This window comes from Vicugna pacos, chromosome 17 (genome assembly GCF_048564905.1).
Source record: "Vicugna pacos chromosome 17, VicPac4, whole genome shotgun sequence".
Lineage (NCBI taxonomy): Eukaryota > Metazoa > Chordata > Mammalia > Artiodactyla > Camelidae > Vicugna > Vicugna pacos.
The window spans coordinates 32,550,014-32,577,753 of record NC_133003.1 but is presented as its reverse complement, the minus strand read 5'-3'; the positions used below and the strand labels follow the sequence as shown (position 1 = coordinate 32,577,753).

The 27,740-nt window shown below is 41.8% G+C and overlaps 1 protein-coding gene across 1 annotated transcript in view; it reads right to left on the bottom strand.

The window, feature by feature from the left end:
- Positions 1–27,740, bottom strand: part of SYNPR (synaptoporin) — a 269,408-nt gene that overhangs the window by 99,350 nt on the left and 142,318 nt on the right. The window contains exon 3 of the mRNA XM_006196463.4: positions 3,968–4,092. Within this exon, the coding sequence (XP_006196525.1) occupies positions 3,968–4,092 (125 nt within the window). The remainder of the gene's footprint in view (positions 1–3,967; positions 4,093–27,740) is intronic.

Genomic DNA, 27,740 nt, shown 5'->3' with positions numbered 1-27,740 from the left:
CTTGCCTTCCCTACACTTGCTTGGTGGTCCCACCTCTTTTCCATTTGGCTCTTGGCAGTCTCCCTCAGTCCCTCCTCTCCTTCTTCTGCAGAAGCTTAGCCCCCTGGGCCCATTTTTCCCCCTCCCTTGAAGATCTCTCTTCGTCCAGGACTTACTTCTCACTGCAGGAAGATGACTCTCAGGGGTCCATTTCCAGTCTTCCCCTCTCTCTTCTTACAGGGGGTCTAAGTATGAAACTTCCTGACAGAGAACACCTCAAACGTGGCAACCAAATTTACCTTCTCTCTGTCATTTTCAACTCCTTCTCCCTATTGAATCACTTGGGAGTTCAAGGTCTCCTAAAATCTTGCCCCCAAGCACCTTTCCAATGTTATCACTTTACGTGAGAATCTAATTTTTCGCTTTACTCATCATGCTTCTAACAGCCTGAACACTGCTTTCTTCAGTTGTTATTTAAACTAAGTAGATTGTATTATAGAATATATGAAATCCAAAAGTTTGGATTTGATTTTCTGTGTGAAGAACTTTCCACCCTGACCACCTCTACCTCTACAGGCATCATGTAGAAATGGAAAGTGTGAGTTGGCATTCCTCATATACGCTTCCTCCAAATACCTTAAATTCCTTAAAATAAGAAACTCTACTTCATGCTGTTGTGTATAAAGGAGGTGCCAAAAATATTTAACCCAAAACCCTCCCAACTTATCAAGTAAGTTTCTACCAAATTAGCACATTACAGTAGATGAGAAAACTAGTTAAATACCACTTGTTCATTTTTAATCACAAATCAAAAGGCAGATCAGGTGATAAGTGTTTTATTCTCATAGTAAAAAGATATCTTGCTGAATGTAAATTTCTTCTGATAGAAGTGTGCCTTAAAAGTGCGTATAGGTGGTGGTGTGAAGGAGTTTATAATTTTGACATATTTGTTAGAAGCAGATATTTTGATAATTACTAGCATTTTCTAAGTTGATATCTCACATTCGATAATCTGATAAGGAAGTAAAGCAGCTTCCTTCGATCTGTCATGTACAGACTCATTGTTTTTGTTCCGATGACTTGGCATGAGAGTTTATTGTCTTCCCTGTGTTTGCAATAAACGAAACTGTTAGAAGCTGCTGCTGGATGCTCTCATTTTGTTTCTAAGATTATGATGAAATCATTGACATTGGTTTGGAAAGTTTTAGAAGAAAATAACTTTTTAATAATTTACCATAACCAACATCTTGTGAACCCAATTTCTTCTGAAACAAATGACTTTAGAATAATCTGCATAAATCCTAGATCAGGTCACTTACTATTGAAATCTTTACCAAGAAGATACTGGCACAACACTTCAAAGTATCCAAATGCACAATTGAAATTGCAACTCTAAAACTGAGCCTCTTTGGGATAAAACGTGTATCTCCTAGATGGACATCAATGGGACAAAAATGCAAGACATTCTGTGGGAAGAGATCAGCTAATCTTGATTTCTTAACAATGAACAGTAAATATTGTATAGATGTGGTACACAGAGTGGCAAAGGCTTTCATTTTACTATAACGGTGGTTTTTAAATTGCTTCTGGGAGACCTAAGGTTCTGAGGAGATATTAGGAGGGGGTGTAGCAGAGGGTGAGCAATGTGTGTGGCGGAGAGAGGGCTGGGGAAGACCAGATGGATGCTTCGTGTCCCTTTCCTCCTCTTGTTTGAGTTTCTCAATGACTCATATCTGTTAGAGCTTCTGAGCAAGATAATGTTTGGAAGAAAAGTTCTGCTACTAAAAAAAAAAATCTAATGGTTCATAATTTTTGCTTCAGAACCCAAGTAAAAGTCTGTCAAATGAGCAGGCCACTATACTTACAGATGTCAATGAACATTTTTATCCAGTTTCTCCAGTTGCTTTTGAATTGGGCCAGGAATATGTCTTGGAAAGAAAATGAAGAAGCCCAAGGCTGGAAAATGTTTGCTGAAAGGGTCTTTTCTGATTGTACACTTAGCTAAGGACTGCACGGAATAAAATATCACCCTGCTCTCCAACCCCACTCCAACCCACACGCTGTAACCATCTACACAGGATTCTTGACTACTCTTCCAGTTTGAGAGACAGAGAGACCTGTCTTCAATGTTTAGTGACCTGTTGCTCTTCAAATATTAATGGGCTGATCGTCAAGTCATTTGCTTCTTCCATATCTCTTGGAGGGAAATCTTTGTAGAAAGCAATGCAGACCTTATAACTTGATGAATAATGTTACTAAGCATCCTGCATCTGTGGCCCAGCCAGTGGCAATTCTCCTGTCCTACCTGACATCCCCTATACTGATGATTAAGCATGCATTGGCTTGGCTATGCCACACCAGAGCCAAGGAATTCCTCCAGAACTTGGAGATGTGTCAAGCATCCTCACTCCCATTTCCACCAGTATAGGAAGCTCTTTTTGCTAAATCATCAGGGATTCCATGCTTAATATTTATCAGCTTTGGACTCTTACTAGCTAATTAGGAGAGTATCTACTTGAACAGAGAGGTATTTGCAACTTCTATCCATGTACTACTCTTAAAAACCATTTAATACATTAATATAAATGTCTGCATGATTCATTGCCTATGATCTGAGGCACTTTTGTTTTGGACTAGGAACAGCTCACTAAATCAATAATATTAAGGATGTGTTCCGTGACATACAAATCTTCCAAGATGCTCAGTGAGAAAGAGTTTATGTGGTCAAATATACTGGGAGAAACATTGTGTTCTTCTCAGTAATTCAAAAGGTGTATTAGAAGGCCAAAGTGCTAAGAAGCATTTCTTAAACTTATTTGATCATATAATTTAAAAACTCTCCCTCACTTCCTCCTTCCCTCCCTCCCTCCTTTTCTCTATCCCTTCCTTTCTCTTTAGAGACATCAAATATCTAGGGCTCCGTGGGAAAGACTTCAGACAACAATGTACTTGCCTGTCTAAGGAAAGTTTTTAAGGGCTAATTTCTATTTTTCCCCTGGAACTCCAGAGCCAGCACTGTGTCTGGCACAAAGTGAATATTTCATAAATGTTTGCTAAACTGAAGTGCACACAAGAGAGTCTGTATTAATAAGATGCCAAAATATTATGTTGAAAGTTGTCTTCAAAACTCACACCAGTTATTTGGTACTAAGCATTTGGTAGTTTCACAGAAACAAATTATTTAAAAATTGAATTCAATTAATCCACTTTGGATCCACAGATCAGAATCACAAGATGCCTGATATGGGACAAGTCCCAGTACGTATTTTAGTCATCGTTTTATAGACAGGTCTTATCTTTCCTAGTGAATTTATAAAGAGGTTGCAAGAGTAATGTCAAGCAATTTAAGTATAGGAGTAGCAATGTGAGCTCTTGGCTCAACCTGGTGGGCTCAAACACTGACTCTGCTACTTACTGGCCAAGGGACTGTGGGCAAATGGATTTGTGCTCGGTTTCCTCATTTCAAAACGGCGGTGGTACTTGTACTCCCCTCAAAGGGTCATCGTGATGACTTTATGAGATTAGATGGGTAAATAACCAAGCACAGTGTCTGGCACATGGAAATAATATGACATCAGTATCATTAAACACATTATCAGATAGGACTGCAAAGTCAATATGAAATTAGAGGTGACACACAATTCTAGACAGAACTTGGGAGAGCTTATGATTCGGAATGTGAAGGGGGAGGAAGGAACTGTAAAACTGAGGTCTCCATATTGATAGCCCCCAATACTGGGCCATTTGTAGAATTTTTTGGAGGAGAGAGAAAGGTTAAGTCTGGTGTGAAGGTACAACTCTCACGGAATAACTTTTCCCAGGGTAAGGTGTTGAGTGGGCATTTCAGTGGTTTGGGCATTTTGTGGACTCGGGAAGAACCCTCTCTTTTCACCCAGAAGTCCCGGAGACCACATTGTTGAGAAACCACAGAAGGAAGAAAGCGCCCTCCCTCCCCGTGAGGCAGCGAGCCCGGACCACCACCACCTACCTGAATGGGTAGGCAAATGCTATGTCTATGCTCAGGTTACTTTCCGTCTTGTTGACGCAGTCCACACTCAGCCGCAGGCCTCCGGAATAGCCACCGCATGTTGCAAATGCAAAGATGGCAAAAAGCTGTGGAGAACAGAGAAACACAAGAGAAGGCGGCTATCAGGACGGTGTTGATCTAATGAGGTCTACCAGCAGGAGCTCAGTGTCTAGGTCGAGACAGGCTATGGTTCTTCTGAAGTGCAGCATCATAATCGGTTCAGGCTGGAATGAAGGCCAAGGTGATGGGAGGAATGGGGAGGTGGGGTCTGAAATAATTGTCTGGAAAGCTGGAGTAATTTTGCTTACGGAAAAATGAAAGACAAGGACACAAATCTGTGTTTGAGACCAAAGAGCTGTCACAAATCAGAAGGTAGAGACATATATCACACTAAGGGCTCTGGAAAGCTCCGTACCATGGGGTTCATGACAGGCATCTCCAGGTGGGAAGAATCTGGAATGTCTCCTTGCTTGCTTCTTTTTGTTTATCTGTATTTTCTGCAATAAATATGTTTTGTCTTTTGGAATAATACAGACTCTTTTAAGCGCACAGTCAGAGCATTTTAGAGTTGATGGGTGGAGGAAGAGGAGGTGATTAAGAATCGTACTAAGAAGTGCGATTTCAGAGCACAAGATCTCAGCACATGTCAGCCTTAACCCCCACCTCAGTGGTTACATCTCTGTGTTTGTTGCTTTTTCTAAGTCAACTATTAAAAGTTTCAACTGGTTAGTGTCATAGTCTATCCTGGTGTAGAAACTGGATCGGTGGGAATTAGGTACTGAAAATTAGGAGAAAGAACTCAAGAGAAGTCTTCAAGAAAGAAGATACATCTGGGAGGGTGAGCATGGCCTGAGATGGGAAGTAAATAAATGCAAGACTTTGTCCACTTAGTTTGGCTAAATTCAAAAGAATTTCCTGCTCATTTACAAAGAAAGTCAATGAAGTGCACTAAACACCCATTTTATTTTAAGTTTGGACTTCAGCTTCTTGCAGTAGCTTGGGCAAAGTGCTAAGAAGTATTTCTTAAACTTATTTGGTCATAAACTTTAAATTATAATTAAATTAATTAAATAAATTGATTATAATTGATTGATTGATTATAATGATTAATTATAATGTAAATTATAATTTTTATGAGGGACACCAGCTCACTTTGCATGTGAGAAGACTTATTGTGGAAGGGTTAAGTACGTGAGCTCTGGAACATGACCTTGGGAAGTTGCTTAATTCACCTGTGAAACGGTCTGGTCCTGGACTTCTGTGTGTTGGAATTTTTCGATTACTGATTCAATTTCATTACTAGTGATTGGTCTCTTCAGATTTTCTGTTTCTTCCTGATTCATCTTGGAAGACAGTGTTTCTAAGAATTCATCCATTTATTCTAGGCTGTCTAATTTGTTGACATACAATTGTTCCTAGCAATCTCTTGATGATCCTTCGTATTTCTATGGTGTTGGTTGTACCTTCTCTTTCTTTTCTATTTTTATTTGGGCTCTTTCTCTCTTTTTCTTGATGTTAGATTGAGGTTTTTCTTGTTCCCTGAGGTCCTGAGGTAGGCTTGTATTGCTATAAGCTTCCTTGTTAGATCTGCCTTTGCTGAGTTCTGCAGATTTCGGAATATTGCCTTTCCATTTTCTCTCGTCTCCAGGTATTTTTTGATTTCCTCTTTGATTTCTTTAGTAACCCACTGCTCAGCAAGAAGCTTGTTTGGTAGCATGTTGTTTAGCCTCTAAGTGTTTGCAATTTTTCCAGTTTTCATCTTGTAATCGAGACTCTAGTTTCACACTGTAGTGGTTGGAAAAGATGCTTCATAGGATTTCAGTCTTATATTTACTGGGATTCATTTCGCGTTCTAACATATCATCTATCTTGGAGAATGTTCTACATGCACTTGAGAAAAATGTGTATTCTGCTCGGTTGAAATAGTCTGTACATATATATCAAGTCAATCTGGGAAAACGAGTCCTTTAAAACCAATGTTTCCTTACTGATTTTCATGTCGGATGATCTATCCATTGATAAAAGTGTTAAAGTCTTGTATTATTACTGTATTACTGTCAGTATCTCCTTTTATGTCTGCTAATTTTTGCTTTATAAATTTAGTGCTCCTATGTTGGATGAAAAGATATTTAGAAGTGTTACAGCCTCCTGTTGGATTGATCTTTTTTATTATTATATAATGCTCTTCTTCGTCTCTTTTGATCATTTTTGCTTTGAAGTTTAAGTGTTGATCCCCCAGCTTTATTCCTTTTTTCCGTTTGCATAGAATATCTTTTTCCATTCCTTAAATTTCTGAGTATTTTTAGCTCTGAAGTGAGTCTCTTATAGGCAGCACATCTATGGGTGTTGCTTCAAAATCCATTCAGCCATCCTGTGCCTTTTGACTGGAGTATTTACCCATTTACATTTAAGGCAATTCTTGACAGGTATGTACTTACTGTCATTGTGTTATTTGTTTTCTGGTATACTTTCATGGTTCCTCTCCATTTTCTTCTTCTCTTGTCTTCCCTTGTGATTTGATGACTTTCTTTAGTGTTATGTTTGTATTATTTTTTTCTTTACTTTTTGATCTGTCATAGGTTTTTGGTTACCATGAGGTCTAACAATCCATGTACATAGCAGTCTCTTTTAAGTCGATGGTCACTTAAGTTTGAGTGCATTTTATTTTATTTTATTGATTTTTTTTGTTGCCTACTTCTTTTTATTATGTACAAATTTATTAGCTAAAAACATTCAAGATTAAGTAGTGATTTACATAAAATGGATGTAAGTACATTATACGACCTTGTATTTTTTTAAATTGAAGTACAGTCAATTACAATGTGTCAACCACTGGTGTGCAGCACAATGTCCCAGTCATGCATATACACACATATATTCATTTTCATATTTTTTCCATTAAATATTATTACAAGATCTTGAACACAGTTCTTGTGCTGTACAAAGGAAACTTTTTAAAAATCTATTTTTATATATAGTGGCTAACATTTTAAAATTTCAAACTCCCCAGTTTATTCCCTCCCACCCCCTTTCTCCAATAACCATAGATTGTTTACTAAGTCTGCAAGTCTGTTTCTGTTTTGTAGATAAGTTCATAGTGTCCTTTTTTTTCCTTTTAGATTCCATGAGTGATATCATATAATATTTTTCTTTCTCTTTCTGGCTTACTTCATGCAGAATGACGATCTCTAGGTCCATCCATGTTGCTGCAAATGGCATTATTTTATTCTTTTTTATGGCAGAGTAGTACTCCAATGTATAAATGTACCACAACTTCTTTATCCAGTTTTCTGTCGATGGACATTTAGATTGGTTCCATGTCTCGGCTATTGTATATAGTGCTCCTATGAACAATGGGGTACATGTATCTTTTCGCATTAGAGTTCCCTCTGGATATGTACCCAGGAGTGGGACTGCTGGATCATATGGTAAGTCAATTTTCAGTTTTTTGAGGAATCTCCATACTATTTTCCATAATGGCTGCACCAAACAAGGTTTGAGTGCCTTTTAAAAGCGCTACCTATTTACTCTCCTCAACCTTATTTTATGTTTTTTGATGTCCTATTTTATACCTTTTTATTTTGTGTATCATTTAATTATTTTAGATATAGATAATTTTACTACTTTTGTCTTTTAACCTTCCTACCAGCTTTATAGGTGTTTCATCCACCACCTTTACTGTATATTTGCCTTTACCAGGGAGATTTTTTTTTCTTTCGTAACTTTCTTGTTTCTAGCTATGGCTTTTCTTTTCTATTTAAAGAAATCTTTTAAAGAAGTACAATTCTTGTAAGGTCAATTTAGTGGTGATGAACTCTTTCAGCTTTTGCTTTTTTTTTTTTTAATAACTTTTGCTTTCTATAAACTTTTAACCTCTCCTTCAATTCTGAATAACCTTGCTGGGTAGAGTATTCTTCGTAGTTTTTTTTTTTTCCTTCAGTGCTTTAAATGTATTGTGCCAGTTCCTTCTGACCTGTAAAGTTCCTGCTGAAAAAAATCAGCTGATGGTCTTATGGGAGTTCCCTTGTACATAACTTGTTATTTTTTTCTTGCTGCTTTTGAGATTCTCTCTTTAACTTTTGACATTTTAACTATAGTGTGTTGGAGTGGGTCTCTTTGGGTTCATCTAGTTTTGGACTTTCTATGCTTCCTGGACTTGGATGTCTGCTTCCTTCACCAGCTTAGAAAAGTTTTCAGCCATTAGTTTTTCAAACAGTTTTTCTGTTCCCTTGTCACTTTCTTCTTCTGGGACCCTTATAATGCAAATGTTAGTAAGCTTGATGTTGTTACAGAAGTCCCTTAAACTATCTTCATTTCTTGAAAGTTCTTTTTTTCTTTTTCCTCTTCCAATTGGGTGTTTTCCACTACCCTGTCTTCCAGATCACTGATTCATTTTTCGGCATCTTCTAATCTGCTGTTAATTCCCTCTAGCGTATTTCTCATTTATTGTCTTCTTCAGTACTGATTGGTTCTTTTTAATATTTTCTGCCTCTTTGTTGAAGTTCTCACTGAGTCCATTCATTCTTCACCTGAGTTGGGTGAGCATCTCTCTGACTATTACTCTGAGCTCTTTATCTGGTAGATTGTTTATCTCCAATTCATTTAATTCTTTTTCTGAAGTTCTGTGTTATCCTTTCAATCAGAAGGCAGTCCTTTGTCACCTCATTTTGCCTAACTCTCTGTTTCTGTATATTAGGTATATCATCCACAGTTCCCTGTCTTGAAAGAGTGTCCTTATGGAAAAAGTGTCCTGTGGGTCCAGTGGCACAATCCCCCTGGTCACCAGAGTGAGGTGCTGCAGGGGTATCCCCTGTGTGAGCTGCATGTGCCTCTCCATCACGGTTGGGCTATAAGTACTGGGGGTGCACCGGCGGGTGGGCTCGTCCCCAGCCTACCTGTCTGAGAGGTCAGGTCACAATGGCTGCAGGTGTGCTGATGTGCAAGGCTGGCCCCTGGCATGCCTGGCTTTGAGCCTGACTGAGACTGCTGTGGGTGTGCTGGTGCGTGGGGCTAGAACCAGAGCAGGAGCCCCCGTGGAGGGGCACCAGTGCCAGCTGGGGATGCCTGCCGGGTGGAATGCAGCAGCAGCTGCTTTTGAGGAGTCAGTGGGAACAGGGGGTTGGGAAGGGTGGGTCCCCCGGGAAACGCCGGGTTGGTACACATGGTGTTGGTTAAATTGATGGAGAGGGACAGAAATAGTACACACCAGTGACGCGCCCAAGAGGTTGAAGGAGAGTTTAAAAAAACAGCACCTGCCAGCGCTCTGTCCCTGGAGAAAGTTCCACCAGATCTCTGTCCCTCCATCACATGCCCTACGTTTAGTCAATGAAATTCCTTCTCCTCTGACACAGGCGCTTTTTAAGCCACTGCCTCTGCACTGGGACTTGGAGTGAGTGCGTGTGCTCTTGAAAGAGTCTCAGTTCCCACAGCCCTCCGGATCTCCTGGACGTAAGCCCCACTGGCTCTCCAAGCTAGACATTACTGGGGCTCATCTTCCAGATGCAGGTCTCCCAGGGTGGGGAGCGCAGAGTGGGGCTTGGAACCCTTGCTCCTCAGGGGAAACCGCCACAGCTGTGCCATCCCTCCCACTGTGGTCAGGGCACCAGGGTGCCCAGACCACATCTCTGCTCCTCTGCCCATCTCCACGTGGCCTTTTCCTTATAGTTGTAGTTCAGAAAATCTGCTCTGCCAACCCTGAGGTCGTTGTCAGAGACAGTTGCTCTATATGTGGGTGTAGTTTTTGTGAGTCTGCGGGAGGAGGTGAGCTCAGGGTCTTCCTGCTCTGCCCTCTTGACCCAGAATCCACCAAGTTATTGGTTTTTAAAATCAGGATTTTAAAATGGAAACAACTTGACCAAAAGCTCTAACAGAGGTAATAAAAGCAAAATGTGTTTATATGTGTTCATGTGTGTAGAGCATTTAGAACAGAGCACAGGGAGAGCACTCAGTAAATGCTAACAAAATCTTATTACTGTAAACACATGTGGATGAGCTTCTGGGTAAGACCTTCCAGGCCATAAAACAGGAAAGTTAGACTTACTCCCTAGCTAAATCTGTATGACCTCCAGCCCCAGTGAACCAACGTCCAAGCACTCCAGAAAAACCGATCTTTTTCTGCTTTGCTTGCTCTTCTTGCTAGGCTGTATCACTGACGGGACTTGAGGAGGCGCTGGGAAGCTCCTCCAGCCCACTGTGAGTCTGTGACACTCACAGAGCACGAGGGCTGGAGGGACCAGACCTTTATCCCGGTGGCGCGGATTTGCTCACGACAGAATGCTCTCATTCTGTCAGCTCTTCGTACCGGTAGGAATAAGGACATGCTTTTACTTGTTCAACGCTTACATCTTGGCTTCCTCATACAGTGCTGGGTGTCAGAGCCATTTGTGCCATGTCGCGGTAGTGCCTTTGGTAAGACTTCTTCCAGAAGAGAGAATGGAGTCCTGGGGCATGAAGCCCTGTGGTGTGGCGTGGACACAGCCCTTTCCTCACCTGTACAACAGGGACATCCTCTATATCTGCCTGCATCACTGAGAGAGTTACTGGGGCATGGAGTCCGTATTTACGTGCAGCCCCTTCTCAATTCATGTGGAGTTTCGTACACACATGTGCACCTCTCTGGGGCAAGAGTCCTAAGCATGGAATTACTTGTACATGTAAACGTTAGAAGGAATTGTCTTGTCTGTTGTTGCTGTTACTAAATGCCTACTATGGGCTAGGTGTTATGCCCAGCACTTAACATGTGTGATCATACTTCTCGACAATTGTGTGTGTGAAGCTTCGTATTCCTATATTAAGAATGGCATAATGATCTGAAACAGGTGCCCTTCACAAAATTCCTTGAAACACAAAAATGAAGTGAATTAGCGTTGAAAGGTCCAAAGACCAATCCTGTTAATTTCAGTGCTTAATGGCTATAAAGAAACTACCTTTGGCTTTTCATCTTATATTAAAGTGCTTTATAGACGGTAAGTATTGTTAATACCATCATGCAGTGAACTTAAGATGGAGTGATAATTATGCATTTCAATTGTGTATTATTTCAGGATGTTTGATGCGTAGAAGGAAGGCATCAGAGTACTGAAACCACGCACACCACTATTTTTTCTTTCAACTTCTGCTGAGCTCTGAAAACATGAGACATTGTACTCGAGTTAAATGTAATACCTACGCGCTTTCTGGTTAACCTTCCTTCTCCACTACCCCTCAGTGATTAAAGGGAAGTCATACTGTGTGACTGATATCAAACTCGCATGGGTTTGGTGAGGATTAAACAGATATTGTCTGTATAACACCGGAAGAGTCAGATCCCGCTGAGTGAATAACGTATTACAGGGATGCTTGGTTTCATATTTGGGAGAGTGAAATTAACTCCTTCAGAGTGTATCAGCCGGGGACCTGGTCCTGTAATTAGAACGCAGAGTGAGAGAGGGAAATGGAAGTTCTCCCGATGTTCCAAATTCTCTTGCTGTTGCAGAGAAATATAAAGTGGGAGGAAACTTTGGAAATCCCTCACCGATTCCCCTCCCGGAAGCCCGTATGGCTGCTCCACCCAAGTGGTGAAGGGAGGCCGTTCCCCGTCAGGCAGACCTGAGCTTGGGTCCAATTCCTAGCTGTCTGACACTGAGCGAGTTATTTAACTTCTCTAAACCGCAGTTCCTGCCTCCCCTGAATCAGGACTAATTCACTGGTTCATTCAGCAGATGTTTAATGGTGTATTTACCAGGTGCCAGCTGGTAGGGAATAGAAAGGTTAAAAAAAAAAAAAAAAGTCAGAGAAAAAACAAAGAAAAAAGTAGGTCCCTGCCCACTGTGGACTTAATGCTGGATGGAGGCAGGGACAGAGCTGAAAGAACATACAAATAAGATGATTACCAATAGTGTGAAGTGTGTGGAGGGAACGCCTTCGAGACAGGGCATTATACCCAAGGATGTCACATTTACGCTGAGACCTTGAAGATGAAGGAGAGGAAGCCAAGCATGAAGCTGGGTGGGGTGGAAGGAAGTGCTCTGTGAAGAAGGAACAGATTAAATGAAAGCTCCGAGGGCGGAAAGGCTTGACAACTTCAAGGAGCCAATGGAAGGTCAACGGGCAGCTGGATGGTGAAAGAAATTGAGTAACTTACTGCACACGATTCTGTGTACATTAGCCAAGCGAACACAGGTAAAGTGTCAGGCTCGCAGCCCTCAATAAACCATCAAAGTGTCCCCCCTTCCTCCTCCTCCCCCGTCTCCTGCCACCATGCTATTGAAGAAATTGAGAACTAGAAGAAAATTCACTAGCCCCAGCTCAGCCAGAGCAGAGCTGGAACTAGAATCCTGCTCTGCAGACTCCAAGACAGCAGTCTTCTAATTAGCTGTACAGTAACAGGAAGAACAATTTTTGGCCACACGGATAGACGGGTTATCAAGTGGCCCAGGTCTCTTTGCTCAGGAACGCACCACAGTGCCTTAGGGGCCCGAGGTTCTCTGTGTGTCTCCTGAGCATCTCACAAACACATACTGCTAGCTCTCCGCCCAGCAGGGTGGGTGCTTTGCTCTTTGTCTCCCTTCTTCTTCCCCTTGTTCCTTTCCTTCTCTCTCCCTCCCTTCCTTGCTTCCTTTTACCCTTGATGGAGTGGAGGATTTTAGAAGGATCTTGGAAGATGCTGTAGAGAGACATAAACTTCCTTACTTAATAACTGATGCTCTGAGAGGCCATCAATATTAGCAAGAGGAAGGTTTGTGCATCTTGTAGACGCTTGGATCTGCGAGACTAATGCTGATCCCTGAGATAGACCACATCCCCTCTGGGAGATGGAAGGGATGGAAGTCTTTGTGTTATGCAGCCAGGATGGAATGCAGACTGGGGGTGGGTCCTGGAAGGCTCAGGAGGGAGAAGAGCCCGGGGAGGGGGGAGGGGGACACTGTATGTGTGAGGTGTAAACAGAGACAAGAGAGGAGAGCCGGAGAGAAAAATCTCCATCTGAGGCCAACTCTCTTAAGGACTACGTGCACCTTGACGACAGCTGTAAGGACGCTGTATTTCTGTGTGTGCACGTTATTTTCTCAAAGGTCTGGGCTCTGTGTTCATCCTTAGCCACCACTGCGTCCCCTTCCTGGGGATGCAGCGTGCTTGCTCACCTCCCCAGACACTGGGGGCACAAGCCAGGGCAAAAGTCCACTTGCCCAAATCGAGTGAAATGAGAAAACCTCTGTGTCATCATCTTCCCTCAAGGTCCCAATTCTCCTCAGACCAAGTGGACACCTCACCCTCCAGTGTGCTCTCAGATAATCTATATCATAACCCCTGGCCCAACTGTTCACTTCCCTTGAGTTCAGGAGACCAAAATAAATCTCCTACAATGAACCCTGATCTCACTACCATCTTGGTGAATCTATGTTCCTAATAACAAAAATTACTCACTAAATGGACGAGATTGGCCAGCAGAGACCTGCCCTGCATGCAGCCTGGTTAGACATATGTTCAGGTCAAGAGAACAGAAGCATCGTCTTGTAGTTCCTGGCTTACTCGCATTTGCAAACCAAAATCCCCCATTGCAGGAATATTTTTATACAGTTAATGAAGCCAAAGGTTCTCCTCTAGAAAGAGGGCAAGCAGCTCTCTCCTTCAGATTAACTGAACCACACAAGGACTAGCAATGAAAGATGCTATTAATCCTTCTGGGTAATTTGCAAGGCAGAGTTGAAAGCAACAGGCTGGAGGAGGACAGGAAATCAGGCTGATTAATGGCTCTCATGGGGACTGCGGTCTGCAGTGAAGTCAGGGAGGGGACATCTCCCAAGGCCTGATACACAACCTCAGGCATGGAAGATGCCTTAGGAGAAGTAAGTGAGAGGACAGGTTGGAAAGAGATCGGGAGACTGGGACGAAGTTGGTACTCCTGTCACCACCAAGCTGTGTGTGCTGACTACCAGATCTCCAGATGATAAAGCTTTGATTTATAGCATTCGCCTGTTTCCATGGTGTAAGTACTCCGGCCATGGCCAGTTCCAAGCTGCCCACATGACACCTCTGAACCTTGACTGGGAAGAGTGCTGCACGGTCAGCTGTACTCCAGCAGACCACGGCCACCAAAGCACCAAAGGACTTTCCCTGACTCTCCCGTGGAGCAAGAACCTTGGGCTTATTTCATTGATTCCCTTTAATTATTCATTCTTTCATTCACTTATCCATTCAACCACTTACGATTCACTTACTGATGTAGCTCATTATTGTAGCAGAGGCTGTTGGTGTCCTACTGAGAACCCTTTTGCCCAGCCCAGAGGCCCCCTGCAGCTTCAGGGGGACAGTCTGCATACACATCAAAGATCCTCCCCAAACACCCGGGTATCTCTGCTAAAGGGCTTTCTCAGGCAGCAGGAATGTGCTCAGCCTGTGTCTGGGGCTCTGTGGACGTCTCCGGGAGCTAATTCCCTGGCGGCTTCCAACCAATGAGAGGTAGAAATTGGTGGATAAACTCCCAGGGTCCTTGCCCATCTGTGGGGAAATTGTGAGGTGTGTTCAATACAGTTTCTCCCAATGGGACTGAGCCCCGGTTGCCCGCAGCAACATCCACTCCTGAACCCACTCTTGGCCGGTGTCTTCCTCTTTCTGTCTCATTTCCCCAGTCACCACTGATGCTTCCTGGCATCACCTCTCAAGCAACCTTGTTGAGCCTACGTTCTTGCATTTTCCAAAAGCAGGTCTCAGGATCTGCTCTGAGCAAATGCAGTGGAGACAGTTACCAAACACGGACCAAGCACCGATTCCTTTTCAGCACTTACTGCAATGGCCCTCGGGCTGTGTTAATGGAAGCACTGGTCCCCTCAGCGCGCCTTACCTCTCGCCCCACAACTTCCAACTTCCCACACTCTCATCTCTGAAGCTCCCGCTAGAGTAGGTCTCCCGAGCCCAGCCCACCCCAACCCCGGCTCCCGTTACTCCCTGTTGCTGTTTCTTTTCCTCTTCTTCTTTTTTTTTTTCCTACATGAGCAGACACTTTAAAACCTGTATTTATTTGGCATCATGTATTTACCTGTTTACATTTCCCTGAGTAAAGTTAATATACTTGTTTTCTGTTTATGGCTGAATCTCTGTTACGGCGCATAGCACTAGGCATGAAGTAGGTGCTCCTTAAATCCTTGTTGACGAAACACATAAATATAGTCCCCTCCCCCACCTCCAGAGAACTTGCTGTCTTTCTGGGGACACAGACAAGAGGGTGAATGGGCACAGTGACAGTGACTTAGAGGGGTGGCAGTAACTGGAGCACACGGGAGGAAAACGTGGTGCACACTTGTGGAGGAGGGGAGGGGACGTGAGGAGTGGAGTCTAGAGGAATGGAGAGCTAAGTCAAAACCAGGCAAACATGCCAGCTTTATCCAGGTAAAAGGGAGACAAAGAGTGTTCTAGACAGAGATAGCAGCAAGTCAAAGACACTCAAGCAAGCAAAGGAGGCACATGTGGGCTGTACAGTAAGTACCACTGGAGCAAACACCATAGGATGGGAAGAAGGGAGAGATTCCATTCATGAGGCGGCAGCAATGTGTCAGGTATGGTCCAGCAGGGCTCTGAAATCTAAGGTCCCTGGGCCATGTCCAGCCCCATCTATTCATTTACATATGATCCACGGCTGCTCTCAGGTTACGATGACAGAGTTAAGTACTGACAATACAGGTCCAAAAGGCAGACCTATTTTCTCTCTGGCCCTTACAGAAATAGGTCAAAAGAGTGAAGACACCAGGGTTTTAGGACAGGGTTGGGTTTTCAGCAGGGGAGGGGCATAACTAATTTGTATCTTGGAAAAGCCACAGGGGTTGCCATGGAGATGTGGCCTGAAAGAGGGCCGGACTAGATGCTGGAAGATGAGTAGGTATTTTACTTTCCTTGACAGTCTGCAAAGGCTTTGCCAGCAGGACCACACCTCAGTGCTCCTGGTACCCTTGTGCCAAAACACGGCAGGCGACTCAGAAACATCAAAGTGAATGAATATATGAGTGAAAGGGCAAGAGAAGATGGGAGGATGAAGGGCTTGGAAACATGCACTCTGGCACCGAAGCACAGAGTAATAAACTTGTGATGGGGATGGGGATGGCGATGATAACAAAGATGACAGTAATCAAAAATCAACTGCATTTGATTCTCGGTGCATTTCTTCATTAAATACATTATTTACATGAGCTTATTTAATCCCCTCAACAACCCCCTAAAGTGGAAACAGCATCCCTCATTGTACAGATGAGGAAACTGGGTTAAACAGCATGCCAGCATCACATGGTTTATTGGTATGTGAAGTAGGCGTACTTTAAAGGCAGCCTTTCTCTAAAGTTTATCTTCCTTCTTCTCAACCAGCCCAGGGCCATGAAGGCGTCTCACTTGGCTGGAGTAGGCGAAGGAAAGACTAATGCAGAAATATCAATTATGGACTAATTTCTGTCATGTCAGTGCTCAGAAAGCCAAGTGTCTCATAGACTAAAGGAAGCGTTTGCAAGACAAAGCCCTGACCATCCAAATGGATGCCCGTGGTAGATCATGGATTTTGCCCCAGCAGCACAAGCCTTTGCTCTACAGCCTCACAGGCCATCGGGGGGACAGAGTTAGAGCCTGGGAGGATAGGAAAATTGGAGAAGCCCAAGAGGAGTAGTTCTGCCAATTACATTTGACAAGTCCCTCCCCCTGACTGTCAGTCTCGCACAGCGCAGGGCCGGGCTTCTCATTCACACCTGTCCATCATTCAACAGCTTCCGGGTGAAAAAGACCCACTTCCTGCCTCTCCGCGCGCCTCTGAAGAAGCCCTCGGGTCCCTTCTCCTGTGATGATCTGTGTTGGGCTGACGAGCCTTCGTCCTTAGCACCCCCGAGGAGCATTTCTGGGAACACAGTTGTTTACAGGAGCGGATTACTCAACAGCAGTCCTGGAAAAGCGACGCATGCCTACTGTCAGGATATTTTCTGGTGCAGAAAGAACGTCTGATTAACTGTGGCTTCCCTCTCACTCCCTGTGCTAACCCGGGAGGCCCTCGGCTGACTGATGAACGCCTCTAAAACTTAATGTTCCATTTCTACTGATTTTCGTCCAATTCTTCCTTCTCTTAGTGTTTCTTCTCCTGCTGATAATTGGATTTTTCCAAGGAAACTGACCAAGCAGGCACCTACTCGGTCATCAGTTTATGGTTACTGCCACACTCTGACCCAGAGGGTTTTGTGAATAACCCTGTAAAATCTCAGGTGAGACCCTCCTGTGAAGATAAAGACTGCAGGCTGTCTCTGGAAGACAATATAATTCTGTCTTATTTGCAGGCACTGAAAACCATTGTCAAAAACCTTTCCCCCATAGAGCTGTATGTGTTTCCTTCTTACTGTACATAACCATCTGTGTTCTTAACCAGCCCCAGTGTCTTCCACGCTGCCTTCCATTTTGTGCTACCTGTCAAAAATTGGATACTGTGCCCTTTGAGCTGTTTTGTGATTTATAGGAAAACTTCCCAAGCAAAAACAGCCCTTACAGAATTGGTACTTCACACTGTCACCTAAGGAATTCTGACCAGGCCCTGCAGAAGGAGAACCCCAAATTACTCACCCAGCAAAAGGAACTATCATTTTCATTGTCTTAAACCTACAGCTTGGAGGTGGATCATTTAGTAAAGTATTTGGGCACAGGTAACAGAAAGCTTGACGTACAGTGGCTTAAAGAAATAGGACTTTGTTTTTATATGTATTGAGCAGTCCAGGACTAGGTGGCTGCTGGTGTGATGATGTCAGAGCCAACATCTCTTTGTTCTTACAGTCTTTGCCTCCTCACCCAAAAAATGGCTGCTGTGTCTCCTTAGCTGCGTGGGGGGCAGGGGGCTGAGCTGCTCAGGGGAGGTAGGCAACGGTGCAAGGATGGGAAGGGTTGTTCAGTCAGCCAGTCTCTACTGTCTGCCGCAGAAATTTATGGCAGAAAGATGCAGAACTAAAACAAGCACTCAGGGCATTTTATAAAGGCAAGAGAGCAGAGTCAAGCCCATTCAGCATCTGGTCATTTCCTCTACCCTGGTCAGTGCCTAGGAAGTCCTGTGTCTTATACGCAATATAAATTGCCCACAAATTGAGATGTAAATTTCTGCTCGAATTTTTTTTTCTGAAATAAAACCTGACACAGATCTTTAAAGTAAAATGCATGTTTGAAATAGTTAAAATAAATTAGAAATAATCTTCAAGCCTATTAAAAAATAACCAAATAAACTTTGAGGTATTCAATCAATGAAATAGTATGCAATCGTTAAAAAGTATGAAAAGCAGTATAGAAAGTTACATGTAATTTTATGTGAAGCAAAAGGAAAAAAAGCAAATTGTCAAGTACGACATACGTGCCTTGCACTTTTGTATTTTAAGGAAGTACTTACACATATATACATTTTTCAATGGACTTGAAAAGGTCTAGAGAAGTAGCACTGAAGTATTATCAGTTGTTAACATTGAGGAGTGAATTCTCAAAGCAGAATCTCATTTTTGAATTATTCTTGTATTGTTTCAATTTATTCCAATAAGCATGTATAGCCTTTGTAACTAAAAAAAGATTTTATTAAAGCAAACTTACTGTTGCCAAAGGGGAGGAGGGGAAAGGAAGGACAAATCAGGAGTATGGGATTAGCAAATACAAACTACTATCTGCAAAATGGATAAGCGATAAAGAAATAATAGATATAGCACAGGGAACTATATTTGATATCTTGTAATAACCTATAATAGAAAATAATCTGAAAAAATACATGTATAACTGAATCACTTTGTTGTACACCTGAAACTAACACAATATTGTAAATCAGCTATACTTCAAATAAAAGAGAAGATTTTATTAAAATTGCAAATTTAGGCAACCTCTGGGTAACTTGAGCAAAGTAAATTCAGGCCTGTCCTTAGATGGTGGTGCTATTTTTAACTATCATTTGGATGAAGAAATGTGAAATCAAAGAAAACCCACTCCCTTCCAGAATTATGTTCAATAATCCCTCCAAATTATTAACATTTGTGGGGAGGGGCAATATTAGGGTAGGGGGAAAAAAGAGTTTATTACAAGATTGTATGAAATTATGTGTGTGAAACATCTGTAAACTGTAAAGCACTATAGAATTAAAGAATCAAGAAAATTATTTATATTTGCAGGGAATGTAAATGGAATCACATTTTTGACTTGCTAATTTATAAAAATATTTTGGCAAAGTCACTCTTTACAATCAGGGTAAAAATATTTCAAAATACGCCATGGGAACATATTGTTTAAGTGTCAACATTTAGTCGAGTAAAAGTGCAACTTATCTTTCATCAGATTCAATGACGGTCATTATTTTTAAAGATGTCAACTCCAATTCTCTCATATCTGTCCTGGTAGAATAACAGGAAAAAATAAAAATTCAACAGAGCGTCTCACCTAGAACTGATGCCATTTCTCTGACACCTGATTTGAGAGTCTTGTGAATTAATTTCTTGCTTACTGTAGTGTTTTTGAACTTGATGTTTTTCCAGAGTAAATCTGTGATATGGACTTCCTAAATTTTCTTACCTATCGAAATCTTAGAGCATTGAGGAAAATCACTGTTAGGTATCTTCACTGCATACTTTTGCTTGGGAGGAAAATTAGAACAAGATAAACTCATGGAACGTAGCCACTGGTCTGTAAAAATTCAGTGACAGGTGTAGAATATGCTGGCATGAACTATTCCCTGCCAGAAGCCATGCTTTCATGATAATGTAGAACGCTTAGAATTTTTTTTAAACTAAAGAAAAGTCACAACCTTTTAACCTCTTTTTTTTTTTTTTTTTTTTTTTTTTTTTTTTTTTTTAAGAATAAGCCTTAGTTACCACGTCTCTGAATAGAAAGTGAAAGTCAAGTTGGGATTCTCTTCTGGATGCATTCAGTGTATTTGACACGTCTTCTTTTCAAATTCGAACATTTCATGAACTAGAGTTAAATTTATATCCATAAAGCAAATCAGAATAACATAGGATTCTCTGGGAGAAAAACACTGATCCATAACCCCCTGACCACATTCGATTAATTCTTTTCATTATGCCGTATGGCTCATTAAACAGAGAAGTTTCCCTCTCTCCCTCTCTCTTTCAAAAAAAATTAAAACAAAATTTTTGTTTGTTTGTTTCAAATGCAGCTTCATTTTAATGAAAGACAAGGACAAGGTCCCATGGAAAGAACAGTAGGAGTTGATTTTTCTTTGTTTGTTTTGCTTTTTTTTTTTTTTGTGCTTGTGGCTATATTAAATAAAATCTAGGGCTTACCAACTACAAGCCATGCATATAAACAGACATCACATTTAAGCTCTTGAATTTAAGAGGCAGAAACCCAGAATGAGTCATAGAACCATTTATTACCAGGAGAATTTTAAAACATGCAAATAACTATGGAAGGGGACTGGAAGGCCTTTTTACTTTCCAGTTTCTTTGCAAACCTCAATGGCAAGTTGCATCTCTGCACTGTTCACACTTGAAGATGTTTGTGAAGTTGTTTTGATTGTTCCCATTCTTGACCTGGGAATCAACATCTGAACCACCCAAACATTGCGCAGAGTCATCAAATCACCACTATGATAACCAGAAACCTGCTACCATGTTATTATTTGGATTATGCAATGGAGAAGAAGCAAGCCTGAAATAGGCAGTTAAAAGGTAACATACCATTCATTTGAAAAATACTCAAAGCACCAGAGTAGAAGTTCTCGAGGAATAGTTTGAAGTTTATTCTAAAATAATATTTTCTGATTATGATTCAAATCATAACAACACTACTATTACCTAGGGAGCTTCTATTTGTGTCCAGCAATGCACTTGTCTGTAACGTCTGCCACATGACTTAGAGATCACTTCAGTGATCTCACTGAAATCTCATCACTCTGTAAGGCAGGTATTAACAGCATGCCCATTTCTGAGCTGGGTAAACCATGGCTCAGAGGGGTTAAGTGACTCATCCAAAGCCACACAGACAGAGAATGAAAGTTTGAATCCATGAGCCTATAACTGTACTGAAAGAAATGACTGAACATAAAGACCTAATTAGTTAGTGTTAGTGGACACCACTGAACAAACCTATTTTTTAAAAAATTAGTAACTGAAAGGGAAGCCTCAATCATTTATCCTGCCTTTTCTTTAAGAGTGCTACTAGTAAGTGACATAGTTGTAGAGATGAAGAACTTCATAGAACTATTCACTTAATAATGAAGAACAGATAACAGATTAGAATATCACCATTTTGCAACCTGTGATAGACTGAATATTTGTGCCCTTCTGCCCCCAATTCATATGTTGAATCCCTAACCCACCCTCGGTGTGGCTGTATTTGGAGATGATGCCTCTAGGGAAGTAACTCAGGTTACATGAGGTTCAGGGTGGGGCCCTGATCCCATAGGATTCGTGTTCTTAAAGAAGCACCAGAACATGCTCCCTCTCTCAGCCTCTCTCTCCCCATGTGTACTGAGCAAGGAAAGGCCATGTGAGCACACAGCAAGGGGGCGGCCACCTACAAGCCAAGAGGAGAGGCCTCCGAGTGAAATCTACCTTGCGAGTACCTTGATCTTGGACTTGTCAGCCTCTATAACTGTAAGAAATAAACTTCTGTTTTTCAAGCCACCCAGTCTGTGGTTCTTTGTTATGGCAGCCCAAGCTAAGACACAACCCTCAGTGAATTCATCTAAGTGCTGATGACTGATAACACAAAAAGAGAGACAGCCAGCTATTATGTGCCTCTAACGGAAGAAGATCTCACCAATTTTGAAGTATTCTTGGCCAAAAAAAACCCCAAAACACAAAAAAAAACCCCAACACCTGAATTTCACCAAGCCTCTGTGTCCAATCGCCAATTTACACAAAATACAGGAGAGATAGAAACATGTAAAATGATACCACAAGAATGGAATCAGCAAAGTCCAGACCCTGGGAAACTCTCCAGGTGGAAAACAACTTGTTTACTCAAGAATAACAACAATGAACTACAAAAGGGTACAAAAAATGAACGAAACATAGAAGGGGGAACTGAAAGAGAGGGACTTATGAATAAAAAGGCTTTACAACAGAGATGTCAAAATCCAGATTTCAGAAAACTGAAACGATCATGAGACTAAATGAGATACTTGGAAGCCTGTAGATATTTGATGATATTGAGTTATTGCTAATTTTAAAAATGTGTAAAATGGTACTGTAGTGTTCTTGTTTTCAATATCTTTGAGAGAGAACCCACCAGTGTATTATGGGAGAAATGATCTGATGCTTGGGGAGAGGGTGGTGATGCGAGTATGAAACAAATAATATTAGTCATGAGTGGATTATTGCTGGAGTGATGAGAAAGTAGACTCATTAATTATATTATCCTGTTTCTTTATATGTTTGAAATTTTCCATTATTAAAAGTTGGTACAAATTGAGATCTTATTATAAATCAATCTAGATAGAAATGCCCACATGTAGTTTTTAATTCAGTAGTTTTTAAAATTTAATATATATGTGAACAATTTTCATGTTTTTTTAAAAAAGGATATTCAAGAATAATCTTAAGGTTTCTGAGAGGAACACTTTTTAAAGTAAGGAAACCTCGTTCTGTTTTGTTATTATAATACAGCAAGACTTAGAGGAAAATATTCTCTTCTTCAACCAAAATTTTCTTTCTTAATAATCTTTTATTGATTGTTCTAAGAACCCATTTAGTGCTGCCTCATTATGAGAGAGCAGCTTTTTCTCATTATGTTTTAATGAGATGACAGAACATTAGAGCCTAAAGGACTATATACTCCATGTAAAGGACATTATTTCCTGGACAATAAGGCAAAAATCCCATCATTCAATACTGTCTTTCTACTGATTCAAGTCAAGAGGTAATAAAACATACCAAATGACTTAATGTTTAATGGATTGGTTTTAGTTTCTCAGTACTTATGTTGTTAAGTGGAGTTCATATGGACCATACCCATAAGCACAGGCATAAATATTATCCCATCCACCCTGACACTGCAGATATGAAGGCATTTAGGATTTGTGTAACTAAAAGGCAGAGAGACCTTTTATAAATATTTTAGCTTCTGGCTCCCAAGTTAAACTTATACCCTTTTAAAATAATCTAGCAAGGTTAAAATGCCATCAGAAAATCACCTTATTTGTGCATGAGACTCAAAGATAATTATGCAAAAAAAAAGTGGCACAATTCTCAAAGAAGGGATTTGCATGGACTGAAGGAAATTGGAAGATGTGGGAATAGAAATGTAAGTAGAAACTGCCTTGCAAATAGTAAATGTCCCCCACCCCCACCCAAATGTATTTAATGAATGTGTGGGTAATTCTTCCTCTAAGAGACAAGAAGTCGTCACTGGATGAGGCTCCAGGGATTTATGGTGAGTTGGAGAGGAGGGAAATTGAGGAGTCCTAGGTGGATGAATCTTAATGTTCTTAGTAAATGAATATATGAAATTAAATAATGAAAGGAAGTGGAGATTAGGAATCTGAGGAACTAGGAGAAAAAGCTGGAACTCTTACTGAAGTGGTAGCAAGAAATTAAAAACGAAACAACTGAGAATTACAAAAGGGCATGATGCCATTATGCTATTTTCCTTGCTTGGCTGGAAGCCCTCTGAGGGCAGGGCTACTTTAGGGTTCTCCTCGCATCTCCTGTACAGCAGAAATGCACTCGTCTTGTCTGTAAATTAAATGATCACCTCAATTAGTGCAAGCACACCCAGAGAAAACCTCCAGGACCTGTCAGACACATACATAGAAGCTAAAATGTAGGAAAGAATATTAGAGCCAGAGTTCTCTGATGAAGGTGAAGACTGACATGTCCGAACTGTCATCAGGGTAAACACAATACTTCGCTCATAGCAGGCATTTAATGGTAATTTGTTGAACTAATGGAAATACATCCCTTATCTCCCTCCAAACAGGGCAGGACTCACAAGCTTCTATCAAGGTACTTGGGTTGGGGGCTGGTCTACCAGAAGTGATTTGAGTAAGAGTCTGGAAGAAAATAAGAAGAACAAGAAATTAGAAGAAAGGGCATCACATAAAATTGGAAGTCATCTAAGGGAAAGAAAGCAGAGACAATATGACAAAAATAGATAAAGACGAGTTGTAATAATTGAGTGACACGTCCCAAGGTGTGAAATTATCCTGGAAGTTGGAATGAGATGAACTTGTTTGAGGGTGAATTTGCTAGTGGTCATCCAGGTCATCTGATGGGATGACACAGGGATACCTGTGGGCTGGTGTTTTACCTTGGTTTGCCCTTTGGGAATCTACTAAAGGTGATGGACTTACTTTGTAGGAAAATTCTCGCCTCCACATAGATTTTTAAATTATTATAGAGATTCAGTGCCTTCAGAGACCCTTTGAAGCTCCTTAACAAACGACATCCAGTGATCCAAGGACTTCAGGTAAGAAGCACTGCTCTTAAAGAGAAGCACAGCTCACCAGGTGCCACAGCTGGTGACAGACCATCCACACCTTCTCTAAACCCTGCCCCTCACATTCACCCGACAGGTCTCTTTCAGGCAGGTACTCTGTCCAAGGCACTTTCCAGATCTGGCTGCACCCCATCCCTACTCTGAGATTTCTGATTCCAATTCTTCCAAATGTCCCCAGTACTTAACCTAAGTCACTTTCTTTAGAATGACATCCCTGTCTAATTCATCTGCACTGAAGCTCTTGTCTACTCTGGAAACCCTGGCTCTAGATTTTATTTGCTTATTTTTTGAGCCAGGCTGCTTCTTACCAGAGGGCTAACCTAAAAGAACATCACTTCACTGAAAAGGGAAACTATACAATGTTCCACGGCAAAGTAGAAAGCCAGTGACTTTTTCTTGTTTCCTCAGCTGTAGAAGAAAGTGGCAGAACCCTCCTGGGGAACCTACCGGCACACGGGAGACCCCAGTGACTCTGTGACATGAAGTTGATTTCCAGTGGAATAACTGCGTCTCTGAGGAACGTGCTTCGCCGTGGCCGTGGCCATGTGTGTCTGCAGAGCGGAGGAGCCCGGCAGGAAGGGCAAAGCACGACCTTCTCTCACTTCCCTGATGGCCCTGGGCCTGGTCACACACCAGCACACTTCCCCTTTACAGGAAACTGAAAAGCATGCCCAAGAAGCCAGTTGGAGAGAATGAAAACCTCACAGTGTTTTGACTTCCTTAGCAGAGATTGGTTGGAAATGCGTATTTTAATGGATGCACACTAAATACACAAAGAATATTTTCCCAGTCTAATCCTTTCATCTCTTCCCAGTCATAATAGATGTGAGAGGATATCATCATGAGAAAAACGGGCATCTCAGTTCATTTTCCATCAGTGCACAATTTAGGACTGGCATCTCTGTGACGTCTGTTACCAGCGAGTCTACGAAGCTGGTTCCCTACGATTCAAGAATGAACTGTAACATAGGGACTTAAACTAGAGGTTAATGAGTATAAATTCACAACACTGAATTCGAGGTTTTATTTGATATATGGCTGTTCCTGGAACAGTCTTTTTTCCAATGCAATTTTATCAGAGGATTGTGGACTTTTCTCTTAAAATTAAGAAAAAAAAACCTTTTAAATGTAAATATTTATTGCCTGCCTACTAAGTGCCAGGCGTGTAGCTGCTGGAGACAGGTAGAGATAGAGACAGAGACATATATATAGTGATGCTGTTCTCTTGGAGCTTAAACACACAACAAATGAATAAACCAATACAACCTTGTGATAAAGGAAATGAAGGTATGAGCAGGTACAGTGATGGAATAACAGTGAGGCTTTCTTTGGGGATACAGTGAACAGGGAAGGCTTCCTTGATGAGGGAACACTCAGACCCCAAAGACTAAAAAAAAGCAAGCCTTGGGGACACTTAGAGATGGATGAAGGGAGAAGCCCGGGCCAAAGATTCCAAGAACAGCAAGAGCTTGGCATCACCGAGGAAGTGAAATGAAGCTGTTGCAACTGCACTGAGCAAGGAAAGGAAAAGTGTGAGATGAGGCTTGATGGAGGACCAGGCTCGTCCTCATAAGGAGTCTGGATGTACCACATGGAATCGATTTGTTATTTATTTACAAGTCACATGACAGTCATTATTATTAACAAAATATTCATAACCAAAAGAGTAACTCCTGTTTCGAGAGCACTTCCTACATGCTGGACCTGGATAAAGTGCTTTGCATGCATCATCTCCAATGATCATCCCAATATGGCTACAAGTTCTGCAGTGAGGAGACTCAGGCTCATAACGTAGTAATTGATATTACACAGTGAGTACATGGTAGAGCCGGGAGTTGAACCCTAGACTGTCCGACTTAAATTCTTAGCCAAATCCAGGAACACTCTCTTTCTTTTGAACTTCATCCATACCTTGAAGCGTTCAAAGACAAGCAGAACCTGCCTGCGGATGGGAACTTCGAGGGACCTGGGCTCTTTTGATCTCACTGAGCCTCACCATTGGGTCTGGCAGGTGCTGGGATGGAATCCAAAATCCTAAGAGAACCAGGGGTCTGCGGGGAGAGGATTAGAGGTGATATTTTGACACAAGCTCAGAAAAAGGCCAGAACAAAGATGTAAAAAGGTGTTAGACTTGCTCAAATGAAAGGAGGAACGCTGCCGCGTTCAGCTTTTATCGGTTGATGCGTTTATGTTCCCTGGGAAGAAATGGCAGACAAATGCCAGAGGGAAGTGAGAAGGGCTGGGTAATGTAGAGCTTGCTTCATAATGATTATGATTATTATCATGTTCTCATTTCTTTTTTAAATTTTGTATTGAATTGCAGTCAGTTTACAATGTTGTGTCAGCTTCTGGTGTACAGCATAATGTTCCAGTCATACATGCACAGACATGTATTCCTTTCCATAGTCTTCTCCATTATAGGTTACTACAAGGTACTGAATATAGTTCCCTGTGCTAGACAGTAGAAAACGGTTGTTTATAATGTTCTCATTTCTTAATCTGCAAGTTCAGTGGAACATTGGAAATGAAACAGCCAACCCATTCACCTGGTATGGCTTAGGACTCCAGGCTTACTGAGTATTTAACGACTGTCTTCCTTTTAAGGTGACTCCTAGAACCCACGGGAACAGCCTCATTTTAGATATGCTCCGTCTTGGCCCATGGTATCTCCTCTGTCCCATCACCAAAGCCAAAACCCTGAGAGTCTTCCTGGATTCCTCCTTGATCTCATTCATTCAGCTGCCTGGCCTTTTGGTTCTGCATTCTGAATATTGATCATAGCTTCTCTATTCACCTGCTACTCCTTGGCCCAGGCACCATCACCGCTTGCCCAGCATAACAGTGTGGCTCCCTATCAGCTGTACCTGCCTCCAGTCTTGCCCCAGGACATCTAGGCTCCATTCTGCTGCCAGGGCCACCCTTCCAGAATGCAAGTTTGACTATGGTGCCTCCATCTCCCCATTTATCACCACTGACTGGCCCTCCACTGCCTGCCAGATAAAGTCTAACTTCCTTAGCATGGTAGGCAAGGCTTCTGTCCTCAGGTCCCTGCCTCCCGCTCTAGCCTCATCTCTCATTACTTTCTGTGAACAACAATTAGTTACAGCCCATCTCACCAAATTATTGGCCACTCTTTGCCTACGAGGCCTCCTCTATGAGTGTCTTTTACGAGAGTGCTTTCCTCATCTCTGTGGTTTAAGACTCAGTTCAAGTGCCACTTTCTCCATGAAGCTATTCTATTACTCCTTTACAATTTCATGGCAGAATAATGACCCCCCCCACCAAAGATGTCCACGTACTAATCTACCATGCAATCATCCTA